At 35.6% G+C, this 15,040-nt stretch overlaps 1 protein-coding gene across 1 annotated transcript in view; it reads right to left on the bottom strand.

Annotated features, from left to right (window-relative positions):
• Nucleotides 1-3,672: 3,672 nt before the first annotated feature.
• The window catches only part of LOC149957442 (uncharacterized), a 52,864-nt gene continuing 41,496 nt past the window's right edge, over nt 3,673-15,040 (bottom strand). The window contains exons 16-17 of the mRNA XM_090167032.1: nt 5,423-6,378; nt 3,673-3,796 (exon numbers count right to left, since the gene is read on the bottom strand). Of these exons, the coding sequence (XP_090023158.1) occupies nt 3,673-3,796; nt 5,423-6,378 (1,080 nt within the window). The remainder of the gene's footprint in view (nt 3,797-5,422; nt 6,379-15,040) is intronic.

Here is a 15,040-nt window from a genome sequence, read left to right as displayed (position 1 = left end):
CTTTTGTATTGCTTTGCCCACCCGCGTATATGAGGGTGGGTGGCGCCCAAGTTTTAATCCTTCAACTTAGGGTGATATTTTCACAATTGAATGTATTTGGGTTTCATTTAATGTTTTAATAATAATAAATGTAGCTCAAATATATAAGTTAAAATTGTTTTATTTCTTGATTAAATTCATTACTTAGAAATGAAAAAAGGAAGCTTTGGCATTTTTTTGCAACCTCCCACGGTAAAGGCCCGTGTGATGGTATTGGGGGAACTGTGAAGAGGCTAACAGCTAAAACTAGCCTTCAACGCCCGGTAACAGGTCAAATATTAACACCAAAGGACATGTTTGATTTCTGCGTTTCGGCATTTCAAAACATTACTTTTTTCTACGTTTCCAATGAGGAAATAACTGATAAAGGGATATTTTTGGAAGAAAGGTTTTCCAGGGCAGTAACAATTAAAGGTACCCGTCGTTTCCATATTTTTTTTTCCTTTAAACAAAACCCAAATTCAAGCTGCACCCTTATCTTTGATGGACGAAATGAAAACTTTCAATATTTTGTGTTCTGTGGCTGAATCTAGCGAAGCTGAAGAGGAAATAACAAAGGACACATTTATTGCTTGCTCATATGGGAGGAAATCTTATATTGGAATAGTGAAGGAATGTTCTAATGAATGTGGAGACTATTTAATTTCATTTATGTACCCACCATTTAATTCCTCGAATTATTATTGGCCACATATTACAGACGAATGCTGGGTTTTACCAGAAAACATACTATGTAAAATAGAAAACCCTAAATTATCACTATTATCTAGGTTAAAATACTCAATAAAAGACGCCGATATAGTGAAAGTAGAGTTAGCATTTGGAAAAAAGTCAGTTTGATTAATTTCTATTAAAAACCAAAATTAAAAAAATTATTTTTTGAGTAAATTTTACATTTCAGGGGCTTTACATATTTATTAATATCTCAAGAACTAGAAATAACACTTTGTGTTTTCATACTTTTCGGGTAAATCACATACGGGGAATTCGATAAAAAAAGTAAAATCTAATTTAAAACCGCGGTTAAAAGCTAAGGTCAAAGGTCAATTTATATGATCGTTATAATTTCACTTTTAAAAATAAATATTTTAATTTTTGGCCCTGGTTTCAGATTCTGTACGCCTTTCTCTTTAAAACGGTTCTAAAATTATGAAAATCGAACCATAATTGAGCAAGTTATGATCTGGTCAAGTTTAGGGGTTAAGGTCATTTCTGAAAATGGCGATGGTCAGTATCTCTGAAACCGCTGGTCCGATTTACAAATAAATCGAGAAACTGTTTGTAGGATATTGAAAAACCCCTACACCAAATTGCATTGAAATCGGCCGAGATAGGGTTGACAAGGGGGGTCCATTTGTCATGGAATGACCCTGGAATTAGAAAAATAATTATTAAACAAAACCAACTGTTAACATGTAACTAATCAATCGTTGGCACTTGTTAATAATTTGATCGTTTTATCAATAAAAAACGCTTATTTAATGCAAACCATTTGGTTCATACATTTGGGCGATTTTAGTGGTTTTAGACGGTATTTTTGGGGACCCATATCTCCATGTGAATTAGACCATTTCTACTCATCTGGACTCAAAAAACGCCCTCAAGTTCACGACATGCTTTCCGAAATACCCATTATATGTGGATGTTTAAAGGATCCAAAAGTCTAATGAACAAAACATCAAACTTTTGTAAGACATTCGTTACAAATATTTTGTTTGTTGAAACTGAAGTTTCAATGGCATTTCTAAGACTAAAATGTTGACTAAAATGAGCTGGAGCACCGTATGGTAACTTGGTAAAATATCTTACAGAAAACGTAGGTATACCTGTTTATTTAGCTTGAATAATTGGAGAGACGATTCAACTAGAAGATTTCTTGTTGTTTGTTGGCGAATACAATATTTACTCTGGCCCTCAGATTTGAATATTAAATTTTTATTCTCTGTTGTGATTAAAGGTTTCTGGACCTTTCTTTTAGCAGCAATTCTGTTTCTGCTAGAGGTGCAAAAGCGGTTAGGTTCCTTGTGTAAGCTAAAATAAATTTATATTACTAAGTTATTTAATAAGCAGCTAGGCTTATTCCCAAAGCATCACATTCGGCCAAAGTCATCTAGCGACTTTAAATGCCTTAAACAGGTAGCGATATAACTTGCAAACTCTAGGTAAAATGAGTAATCCCGACTTATCACCCGCTGCAACCAGCTGGAACCCATTCCGGCTTTTCAAGCTGCGAGGTGACAGTGCTAACCACTTCACCACCCCACAATGTCTAGAGACCTCACACTGAAAATCCAGATATTCGTGGACAATGTAGCTAAGACAATTGCAAAAGCCACCCTGACGTTGCATATTTGCGGGAGTTGTAAGGGTAAGAAATAAGCCATTCAGAAACCAAGCTGTACCACTTTTTTTATTTGCACAATAAATTAAAAATTGAATTGAATTGATTGAATTGAATTGATCGAGCCCTTACAAAAAAAATCAATAGAAACCAATTGTTTTTTACACATTGGTAACGATTAGTTGGTTCCACTTGCATTTTTGGACCATTCCCATTTGTTTCCACATTGGTATTGTTGATGGATTTAATTGATTTGTTATTGGTTCTAAAAGGGATATTTTGTTTTTCCAATTGTAGAATGTATTTTTTTAATTGGAATTGTTTATTGTATTTAAATGGGATATTTTGATTTCCAATTGTAGAGTTTATTGGTTTTGCTTATTGGTTCTAAATGGGATATTTCATTTTTCCAATTGTAGAATTTTTTTCCAATTGGTTTCGTTTTTTTAAATGGGATATTTAGATTTTCCAATTTTAGTGTAGAGGTTTCTAGTGGTTCCAATTGGAGATTTCTAGTGGTTCCAATTGGAGGTTTATAGTGGTCCCAATTGGAGGTCGTTAGTGGTTCCAAATGGAGGTGGATAATAGTTCCACTTGCATTTTCACAGCGGTTCAAATTGGTTTTATATCAACACATTTACGCTATTTGTACACTTGGCGAGAAACCCCAGTATAAGAACTAAACGTGTTTTTCGTGTTATGTGGTTTTCGTACCCACACAGGAATTAAACATTGCATAGAATTTACCGTATCTGTTAGGATATTATCATAGTTAAGTAGTTAATGAATCAAGTAACACTTTGCCAATAAGATTATATTTTTACAGTTTACGTTAATGAATACGACTGTGACAATACAAGAAATGTAATTAGGGAGAGCATTCGATTGGTTATTGTTTGCATTTACCTTTAAGACGGGTGAATTTGCAAGGAAATATTAAAGATAAATTTTATCTAATTTTATTACAGTCAGTTTAGTTGGATGATAAAGCAAATCTGAGGAGACTTTAATAGAAAAAAAAAACAAGTTGGGTATTTGTTTGATAAATTATTTTTACTGACAGTAATTATGTCTGAAAAAGTATGGCAGTGGGCCATCACTAACCCAGGGCTGTAGCTAGAATGTTCACTAAAATGACATTTAAAATTACATTGAAATATAATAGGTGATTTAAATCAATGATTAGAGCCCATTAGGTTTCCAAATGGTACTCTAAAGAAAACCCAGTCGCAGTCGGAGCCCATTGAGTTCCAATTGAAACCATTAGAACCCATTTGGTTTACAAACAAACTTTAACTTAGTGGAGGATGCATTAGTTCCAATTCGGATGATTTTTCCAAGTTGGGTATTCTATTTCCAATTAATCTCCAATTAGAGCCATCATATTCCAATTGAGCCAAATGAGAAATCCATTGGCTACAATTTGAAACCAATTGGTGTATATTGTTTTTTCTGAAGGATATATTGGTACCAATTGGTGTTCCACCATCCCAACCGGGAATTAATTGGACTCAATGGAGGATGCATTGGTTCCAATTGGGGTGCATATATTCCAATTGGAAAATCAATAATTACCAGTGAGTTCCAATTGGTATATGATTTTTTCAAGTTGGGTTTTGTATTTCCAATTAATCTCCAATTAGAGCAATCATATTCCAATTGAGCCAAATGAGAGACCCATTGGACACAAGTTGAAACTAATTGGTGTATATAGTTTTTTCTGAAGGATATATTGGTACCAATTGGTATTCCACCATCCCAACCGGGGATTAATTGGACTCAATGGAGGATGCATTGGTTCCAATTGGGGTACATATATTCCAATTTAAAAATCAATAATTACCACTGAGTTCCAATTGGTATATGATTTTTCCAAGTTGGGTTTTGTATTTCCAATTGATGCCCAATTAGAGCCATCATATTCCAATTGAGTCAAATGAGAGACCAATTGGTCACAATTTGAAACGAATTGGTTTATATTGTTTTTTCATAAGGGAGAGTACGCAACTTAAGTGAGAACTCGAACGGTGTTTCCCATTTCGATGTAATCTTGGATGGACATTTACCATTATGTTGAAATCGTTAACAACTTGAGCAAAGGTGCTGTGAGTGAGTCTACCAATAAACCAAGGATAGTGTCTAGCACTGACGTTTAAAACTGTAGATTTATTATGCCAAACCTGCTACCTTAAATATCAAATATTAAGACATACGCTTCGTTAAGACATTTCTACTTATTAAAAACCTGAGCTTAAGTTTTGGTCAACGAACTAACATGTTAATTTTTACACTGAGTCCATACACATTTTTTTTCTGTTCGAGATCGTTTTAAAGAAACGGTTAAAATTATTAAATTAGTTTATTTAATCTGATTGTTTTTATCTGTACCACATGGGAAGATCTTGATACAACGGATCCATCAAAGAGAAGTTCCTATCATCACACAAAATTATTTAAAACATATTATACATATTTTACGATTGAACTGCATTTGAAGTACTGTAAACTAGAATTTCACTACTACAATACATAACAATAATAAAATATGGAATCATTGAGTACAATAAAACACAATTTTCGGAAATTTTAACATTGAAGAGATGTCCTGTCTCTTTCGTTTAGTCTTATTTTTCTGCCAAATAACCATAGTTATCAACCGAGCATTATTCGTATTTAGTAGAAACATGAAATGATTGATCTTTATTATAGCTAAGTCCTTTAAATATAGCAATTGAAAACATTATCGTTACTAAAGGGCCACCTATAATTGCTGATAATAAAGCAGTTAAAATCAACTCCACATTGTTACGATGCTTGTTCTTAAGAACAACAAAAATTTGTAAATAAACAGAAATTCCAAAAAGTATACTACTTAGTATTCGAAAAGGCAGGTATACGGGGATTGGGAAAAATATGTCACAAATGAAACAGGGAATCGAGAAGGCAAACCCCAAAAGCATACCAGAAAAAACCGTGAATACAATGCATTTTCTTATTGAATAATAACTACTTGAGAAGATTGCTATAAAACCTGGAATAAACCTTATCATTCGGAAGAAAGTATCCGAAAATGACAAACAACCTTGTTCAAAAACCACGCCTTCCACCGAACCCGCCGAATATCCTTTCAAGTACGCCATTAATCCGAAAGCAACGCATTCCCAAAAGGAAGGACCACTTTCGACGTCGAATGAAACGTCTCTTTCAGCACTAACCTTCGCGACTAAGAAAGTGTTTCTCATCGTAAAGAAGATTCGATTAAAGACACTTTGCTGAAATCTTATAAGACCATAGTCAAAGGCTGGGCTGAAGTCACAAATTCTACAAAGAAGGCTGTTCGAAAGGTCAACATTGAGGTGAATAACTCCGTTACCAAAGCAGTGTTTGTCCTCTGTAATAAAGTTAGCAATTCCTCTGACGGCACTCTCAGATAGGACGGAATCTTCGTCCAAATGAACGATCCAATCATTGTCTTCGAGGATATTTACTTTATCTTCGAGGCAATACTGTAGATTTCGAGCTTTGAATAGTGTCTTCTTTTTGGTTTCATAGTCCTTTGGAACGACGACTTGGCGAACCGTTTTACCTTCAGATATGTCCCGTATGTAATTTTCAGTAACAACTTCGATGTAGTAATTGCTGAGCCCGACGACGGAACAAGTCTTGAGGTTTCGGACCAAATTTTTCTGGATCAGTTTCGGAAATGTTCCTTTCGTGACAACCCTAAAACATATTTTTGGTAGTTTTTCCAGTGAGGCTCTCAGTTTGACGTCTGGCGGAAAGCAGTTTAGGAAGATCAGCCCGAATGCCATAAACGATAGGTGAGGAACCATCGCAAACCTAGTTGCGTATACTAAGTAAAGGAGCACCCTGGTAACCGTAGAATATTTTTCTGAGGAGTGAGTTGAGACGTCAGGTAGCCCTAAACAAATCACGCTCAATGTGATGACACTTCCAAAGGCCAAACAATGCAGGATGTGCAAAACCGGAATGCAATTCTGAAATAAACAATTTTTTGTTATTGTTCTGAGTTGGGTTTACTGTTAAACACCACAAGCAATTCCTTTTTAGATGTCTCCATTAACTAAACGTTATCGACGTTGTTTGGGGTTATTTCAGGATGATTGTGATATTTCAAATCAAATCAAATATGTTTTATTTAAAATAACAATTTGTTTCATAGTGTTGTTTAAATTAGGTTAAACATGAGTTTTAAAAGATTAACTTTAAACGATGAAAAAAGCACACTTAATTATAAAATATAAACAATAAATAAAAAACTAACAACATTTAATTTAACAAAATTTCAGTAACTTAAGAAAAAAACCATCAAAAGCACATTCTTAAAATAAAATATCAAGATATTAAAAGAATTTTTCAGTCTAACCACAGCAGCAAAAAATATCGGTTTAGTTGTACTTGCAAAATTATTATCAGAACAGAGAACGTTAATAATTTTTTTTAAATATCATAGGTTTCATTTTGCATAAGCATTTTGTATTTAATTAATTCAGTGACTAGTATCAATTTATTAATAAACTTATAAACAAATAAAGCAGTGAAATCATATTTCTTATAAATTTGACTCAAAAGTGTTTCAGGTAACTTACCATTTTCATTGTTCTGCGGTTTCCTTTACTACACTAAAACTATTTATGACGTGTTTCTCCGATGAAGGTTTATCCTATAGCTAGTTTAGTAAGTACTGTTTTATACGATTGCATTATTTAGCTATGGTTCCATTAACCATAGACCTTAACAATATGAAAATTTATTCTATCTATTGTTTTACGTGAAAATTACATATTTTATTAAATTCTTAATATTAATATGTAAGAGATAAAGGGCCTGTGCAAGGTTGTTGTGAACAAATATGCGGCAAGTAGATAATACTGTCCTTCACCCAAATTAACTTCATTTTTGTTAAAGTTTAGATAGTGTTTTTAAATGAATATAAGACTCGTAATGAATATTATATTTAATATCTTTTAATTTCGAACGAGGTCGCGATATACTAGAAAGTGACTTAACAACCATCAGTTTAAGCGGAAACACTGAATGAAACCCTACCAGAGCGGATTGCTGTGACTGCCACCTAGGAGCAACAAACAGCACCCCACAGAAGGAGAACGCAACGCAACCCGTCAAATGTTAACATATATCGAAGCAAAGTGACTGCTTAGGGCCCCGCGCTTCACAGTGCTTTCCGGGGGCCCACTTTCAGTGTGAAACAATTTTCGGGCCCCTATTTAAAATCTTAATTGCTCCCCACACCTCGTAACGCCGGGCCGGTACACAATAAGGTCAGGTGGTAAGGGTAAGGTTAGGATGTCAGAAAAGTATCGAGAAAAACTATAATTACAAGGAAAAGCACAGTGAACACACGTTGGGGAACGGGATGCGCTATAAAACCTTTCATCCTCAACTTTGATATAAAATTCGTGTTCTAACTCATAGGAAAACCATTTCCAATTTTGATGTATATCTCCATCTTTGCGGGACTCTAGCGCCTAAAATGTGAAGTTTTGGTCCTTGAGCCCAGTAAATTATTCTACTTGAAAATCCATCTTTTCATCATTTATATAAACCAGGCGTTTAGCGAATTTCTGATGATTATTTCGAGCCCATATAACAGCGTTATTCCATATATTTCGATAAAAAGGTTATTCGCGATTACAACATATTTACAAAAACCAGGAAAAGAGTTAACGAATTTCAAGGCAATCGAAGAAGGGAGTATCGAGGAAGGAACGAATTAATTAAAAACTAATTGAAAATTAAATTAATAGGTTACGTAATTTCATGTAAAGACGAAACCCAAAAATTCGACGAAAACATTTATAATTTACTCAACGAAATAAAACCAAATGTATAAAATTTGTAGGCATAGAATATTTTACAATCTAAGAAATTACCGTAACTAAACCGAAATATCACTGACAAATTTACAGTTGTATAGACGTTTCAAATATCGCTGTAAAATCAACGGCTAAACTATAGTTTTTTATTAAACGAAAAGTAGGTAAATAAATATTATCTTTTAAAACATAATAGATGGTATTAAAACAGAAAAATAATCTAATAATTTGAATTATTTATAAACAATGTAATTAACAACGGAATGCACGGTCAGCCTAGGGTGTAACTATCATTAATTCTAAGTTAAATGTAGAAATGTAAAACGTTAGTTCTAGGCTAACCTTTGTGTTTTAGAATAAAATGCCTATCAGAATAGATTATCCCTAAAAATTCCGAAAAAATATGTACCATTGGAGATAACCATTAGCCCAAGACCGTTAAATTAGATTTCAAGCCTCGCAGCAAGAGGAGCCGGCTTCGATCGCAGCTTGAGGTACTGTGTGATAACTCGGAACAACTTCTTCCCCGTTGAGTTTGCAAGTTATCTCCAAACTGTTTAAAGGGGTTTTCCCACGTGCTCATCAGCTCCCCCTTCCATAAAAACTTGTTGGGGTTAGCGGTTTTAGTTAGTGTATGTTTATTTTGTGTAAATTTGGCCGATATATCAGAGGAAATTAAGACACCAAAACAGTACCAAGTTTCCATTCGCAAGATTATGACAGTGCAAATTTTAGATTCAATTTAAGAAATCGATGGGAAACGCCAGGATAAATGGGGAGCGAAGGTGTTGGCGAGAATTGTTCATTCAATATACTTGTTAAGTTAGAAGAAACCACCTATGGACTGTGAGAAGGATGATAAAATACGCGAAAAAGTAGATAAGTCCATAATTAAAAGGGATAATATAGCTAAATCCTAAACAAATTTGAAGAAATTAAAAAACTTACTAATAACTCGTACCGATAGGTCTTCGAGCAACGCGAAACTCGGATCAAATAGATCTTCAAGTAATAAACTAAATTAAAAATAAATAAAATAGCCAGAAATTCCAACGAAACCGGTCTACCGTTGGAATTTCTGGCTATTTTATTTATTTTTAATTTAGTTTATTACTCGAAGATCTATTTGATCCGAGTTTCGCGTTGCTCGAAGACCTATCGGTACGAGTTATTAGTAAGTTTTTAAATTTCTTCTAATTTGTTTAGGATTTAGCTATATTATCCCTTTTAATTATGGACTTATCTACTTTTTCGCGTATTTTATCATCATTCAATATACTTGGTCGCTGCCGAAATTCGCTATCATTCTCTGTGTTACACGAAATTCGCTAAAGTAGATCATACATCGAAAGAAACTACCACCACCAGACCGGGATGCAGTGCCGGATTTAGACTACTTAAGGCCCTGTGCTTATAATACTTATGGAGGTCCTGTGCTTAAAATACTTATGGAGGCCCCCATAAAGGTACAAGTTATCGATAATCAACGGCGTTAAATCAAGTCGCGGCTTTAAGGTGTTTCAATCATTGAATTGGGAATAGTACCCCTAGAATTACATAGGCGCGTTCAAGAGTCGTGATTACGCGAAAAAATTCTGAAATTTCGAATATAGGCACTCAGGAAGGTCGCTAAATCTGACTCTGACGTTGGATTTCTTTCTTTGGGGCTTCGTCAAGGACAAGGTGTACGCCACTCCGGTTGAGACCCTTGAAGAGCTGCGACAACGAATTGTAAGCGCTTAGCTGGAAGTAACCCAGGAAATGATTCAAGACACCTTCGATAATATGATTGTTCGCGCCCAAGCCTGCATCGCAGCCGAAGGTGGTATTTCCGAAACGTACTTTTAAATTTTGTTTGTAAGTAGATAAATAAAATGTCTCTTTGTTTTTTTCCAAAAATTGGCATTTTTCATCCTACGAAATTAAATCGTGTAATACCTTCTTCGCCATTGTCTCCTCGATTTTTCAGCGTTGGTTATTGCATTAAACACCAGATTAACAAATTTTTTACTTTCATTACGTTACACTACTCTCCCAACGGAATTCAAAAAAAGTTATTTTAGCTTGCCCAACTGGTCACTTTTTTTCAGTGAAAAATACGTCTATTTTTTTCGCGCCAATGCTACTTGTACGTTTTCGGTGAGGCTCTACAATTTTCTCATTGACAATTTTCTTATAGCACCTAGCGGTTAAAATTTAAATTTTCAAAAAACGTGAATCTATTTTTGGATTTAGATGCAATTTTGGTAGAAAGTGTTCCCCGGCACGTTTAATGTACAGTACAAATTTCAACTTTATAGAAAACATAGTTTTTGAAAGAAATCACTTTTACGAGCTAAAAAAAACAGTATATGTAGTAACAAATTCCGTATTGCCTTCGAAATGTATGTACTTAACAGTCCTACTTTTGAATACTTCAGAACGTCAGGTAAGACTGGAACAACTAAATACCTCTTTTTATAAAAATGTTTGATACAGAGAGACTTATGACGACAAAAATGTTTCGGAAGACTTATTACAACTATGATTTTATCAGTTTTTTATGTTATTTTGATGTTTAAATACGTTAATTAATTTTAATCATGGCCCTGTGGCGTGAATATATTTGAACAGCACCGTCACCAGCCTTAAAGTGAAGGTGGAGTCAATGTGGGGCACACTTATAAACAAACACATTGCATCGTTACTTTCAACCAACCGTTGTACATGAAGCGGTTTTTTCCGTTGTTAAAGACAATATTATCTCTAACTGCATTCCATGATTAGGAGTGTTTCATTTGCTAATGTCATTTATGGGAGCTGTGGGAAGTGGTCTCCGGGAACTGTGGTGCTATATTTACGGCAAGTGCTAAGCAGTGCAAAATGCTGACGGGTCCCGCTTATACACGCGCCCTTCGAGCACATTATTTAACCCAACTAGCTCTTTCTTCACTTCTTATTGAAGACCTTGTAAATGGCGAAAGTGACCTTGAGAAAATACAAAAATTGCAGAGAAATCACATGGATAACAAAGAAACAGTCTAGGACGTCGACGATTGCACGCAGGTAAGAAATATTCAAATAAAAATTCCACCTACAAGGAAAAGAGTGACACCGCTAAAATTTGGCTACAATATCATGACTAAGTTTCAATAATGCGATTGTTTACTCGAGCCGAACGAACTGGCGATTGGGAACTTCATTTGCAGCCAATTTACCGTACGCAAAGCCGCACAATTTACCTGCAGAAAATTGAAAATATTCAAAATTTGACGATCTGATCGATTTTATAGAGGCATCTGGACCGACATGACCATAAAGTACGTCCCAATGTGCTATATAGGCCACTGGTGGTCTAACTCACGGCAGAGGGCTAACATACAATATCTTAGCAACGTGGATACACGCTATGTCAGGTTGTGTGCAGATTAGCGATGCAATTGAGCAGTTAAGTGGGGCTTCTTGTGCTACGTTCGAACCGCATGTGGAACTTCGTGATGGTCATCAATCTCGAGATAAAGTGGACACAAATAAACTCGTGTCTTGGCTCAGAGACAGAAATCACTTCTAAAGGCAATCTAGCCATCTCGTTTCCTTATCCAGTGGAATGGTAGCCGATGAATCAGTAAACTCTCATCAAGCGAAGCTCGTTGGAATGAATTGAAAAAAACCGCAATGATCGGTAGTAACTTTGCAGAGATTAAAAAAAAGCGTAATAACAAATTCAAAACTTTGGCCTCAATGGTAAATGGAGTAAAAACCCGAGATGAAATTATAGACGTAAATTCTTAACCACTTTTTAACAGAATTACATGCGTGATGGAGTCTAGCGATAACCTACGGGATATCGGGATTCAATGTCTTACGAGTTCGTTCCACGCTCCCCGTCGTTTTTCGATGATATATCCATGAGAAAAGGGAATAAAGCGTCTTTAACAAAAATCCTAATAGACATAACGACTAAAGACACCGATGTGTCTTACCACGGTAACCCGGATACCTGCTGCGTATCTTATGGACAGAGTGATTTGGTCAAAACCAGTTACCTACGCGGAAGTAATCGATTTATACGAATCCTAGGTGATGTCTCACTATGGTTTGCAAGTAATTGTGTTGCTTGATGGATATAATACTCTTAACTCTACAAAGGTAACGGAACAAAATCGAAGAAGTTCGAAAAACCTTTTGGCAAACTTAGAAGTTAAAGAAAACATGATTTTGTCAACTACCAAGGTCAATTTTCCAAATAATTCCCACAACAAAAGCCAATTTATAAACCTCTTAAGTGATAAACTAGCAAAATCTGGAATTACCCGCTAACAAGCAGAAGCGGACGGTGACGGATGAATCGTAACAACTGAAATTACTGGGGCGAACATTAGAAATATAACAGTTGAAGCCGAGGATACCGACATTTTGGTACTTTTGGTTGCACTAGCTGACGATTTTCCTGTTATTTTTTCTATGGAGCCAGGAGCGAAAACCTCTTATCGGTATCGAATTCCTCAGGAAAGAATTGGCAGAAGTTGCAGAGCACATTTTATTTATACAGACTATTACCGGTTTTGATATTACGTCTACATTATATGGAAAAGGATAAAAAGCAGCGCTAAAAATTATCCAATCCAACCCAGATTTAAGAGCTTAAGTGTCATAATTAAATGAACCCAATGCATACCACAATGACATAGCTACAATCGGTGAAACGTTTCTAGTTTCATTCTTTGGAGGTTAAAATCTTGACACGCTGGGTTATCGTCGATACTCTAACCTAGGTGCAACAAACACAACATAATTTGGTGTTTTCACCCAGTTTTGCGGGGAGATGAGCAGGAGAGGAAAAAAAGATAGAGTAAGATCGATGATACTAGATGTTAAAAAAATGTATGCGTTCGTAAGTGAGACATCATTAGTAAATTGGTGAAAAACACAATCCAAACTAGTTTTACAAGGTTGTAATGTATTGAATAAATTCTACACGTGATGATAATTCAGGGGTGGGTCATAAAATCAGTTCTACAAGATTGTAATGTTGAACCAGTTCTACAAGTTTGTGACGTAATCCAAGAGGTGGAGCCACCTATACACAAGGTTAACCAGTGGTGATCATAAGTATGTTGTGCATTATAGAAGGGGTGTGGTCTCTCAATCGATCAGGTTCTCTCAAACAATCATAAAAAGGGGAATATTTCAAACAAGGGGAACATTCCAAACAAGGGTGTATCCACAAGGTCAACAAGTGAAGTAGACTCACCAAAAGCACTGTTCAAAGCTAGCAAGGGTGTGGTTCGGTTTTAACGGCCACCATCTTGGATTTGTGCGCCGTTTTATAAAATGACGGATATAAATATAAATCATGGTGCGATTAGTTCAGTTTGTGATGCTATCCAAGAGGTGGAGCCACCTATACACAAGGTTAAACAGTGGTGATCGTAAGTATGTTGTGTATTATAGAAGGGTGTGGTCTCTCAATCGATCAGGTTCTCTCGACCAATCAAAAAAGGGGGAAATTTCAAACAAGGGTGTAATCACAAGGTCAACAAGAGCTCAACAACTTCAAAACCTTTACTCCAAAAGCACTGTTCAAAGCAAGAAAATGGTTCTACAGGCCTCCATCTTGGATTTGTGGCCTTTGAACTTGTTTAAAAGTAGTCAATATCTACTCACGTGAGCCAACAGCTTCCTACATACTATAGGAGCTTCCTACTTTTGTCGGTCAGGAGAGTGTTAAATGAAAGGGAACTACTTCCCAGCCAGACTTTTATATTGGGAGTGGTTAAAACCAGCAATCACAAAACGTATTTTTAAATTTTCTGAACCAAGTTCTTCGTTAGGCAAAAGCACTTTCCAGTCTAAGCAACTAGCATTGGTTCTCCTAGTGGTAAGACGCGGTAACCCATGTAGCACAAAGCAGTCGGCCCGAACGCTACGATTTTGGTAGGGACTAAGTCGGGGGTGGTGTCTATACACTACTAGGCGATTAGTCGGGATGTCATACCCGCGCCATGGTTGGCCCGACTAATAAAAGTAACACAAACTGGCGACAGCATATTGACCTCTTTTCCGACTTATTATTTGTGGGTAGCTCAGCTGGTAGTTTTTTAGTCGGCCCGAACGCTACGATTTTGGTAGGGACGACTAGTCGGGACTAAGTCGGGGGTGGTGTCTATACACTACTAGGCGATTAGTCGGGATGTCCTACCCGCGCCATGGTTGGCTTGACTAATAAAAGTAACACAAACTGGCCGACAGCATATTGACCTCTTTTCCGACTTATTATTTGTGGGTAGCTCAGCTGGTAGATTTTTAATCGGCCCTACTTTTGGCCTTTTCTAAATATACAAATTAACCGCCAGTAGATCTTTAGTTGGCCGACATCTAAATGTTTGTTTTCCCACCTAAGAATTCAATATTGGCCTACAGTATTATCTGATAGGTCATTTTATTGCCGAGCCTTCAGTATGATGGATACCACCCAAAATTGTCGGGATGTTCTATCCAAGAAAAGGTTGGCAAATTATCTCCCCTAAGAAACTGCAAACAATTTCAATTTAATTATAAAATTTATTTCTTGATTTTTATGAAAATTAATTTATTGCAAAACTAATTACTTAATAAGAGTATTTTATCACATAAAATAATATTCTTTTGAACTTTTATTTAGCTTAAGTCAAATATAATTTTTTAATTAAAGTTTGGTTTAGATGCAAAGGTATAAGTTTAAGTTAATAGATTGTACAATTCACAATATAACAAAAATAATCAAAAACTTAAGAGACTTCCAGTTGTTTATTTCTAGGAACTAAATCGTTACCTGTGTATA

Source organism: Leiobunum rupestre, chromosome 2, assembly GCF_980474605.1.
Source record: "Leiobunum rupestre chromosome 2, qqLeiRupe1.1.hap1, whole genome shotgun sequence".
Classification (NCBI taxonomy): domain Eukaryota; kingdom Metazoa; phylum Arthropoda; class Arachnida; order Opiliones; family Sclerosomatidae; genus Leiobunum; species Leiobunum rupestre.
This window is presented reverse-complemented; position numbering and strand designations above follow the sequence as displayed.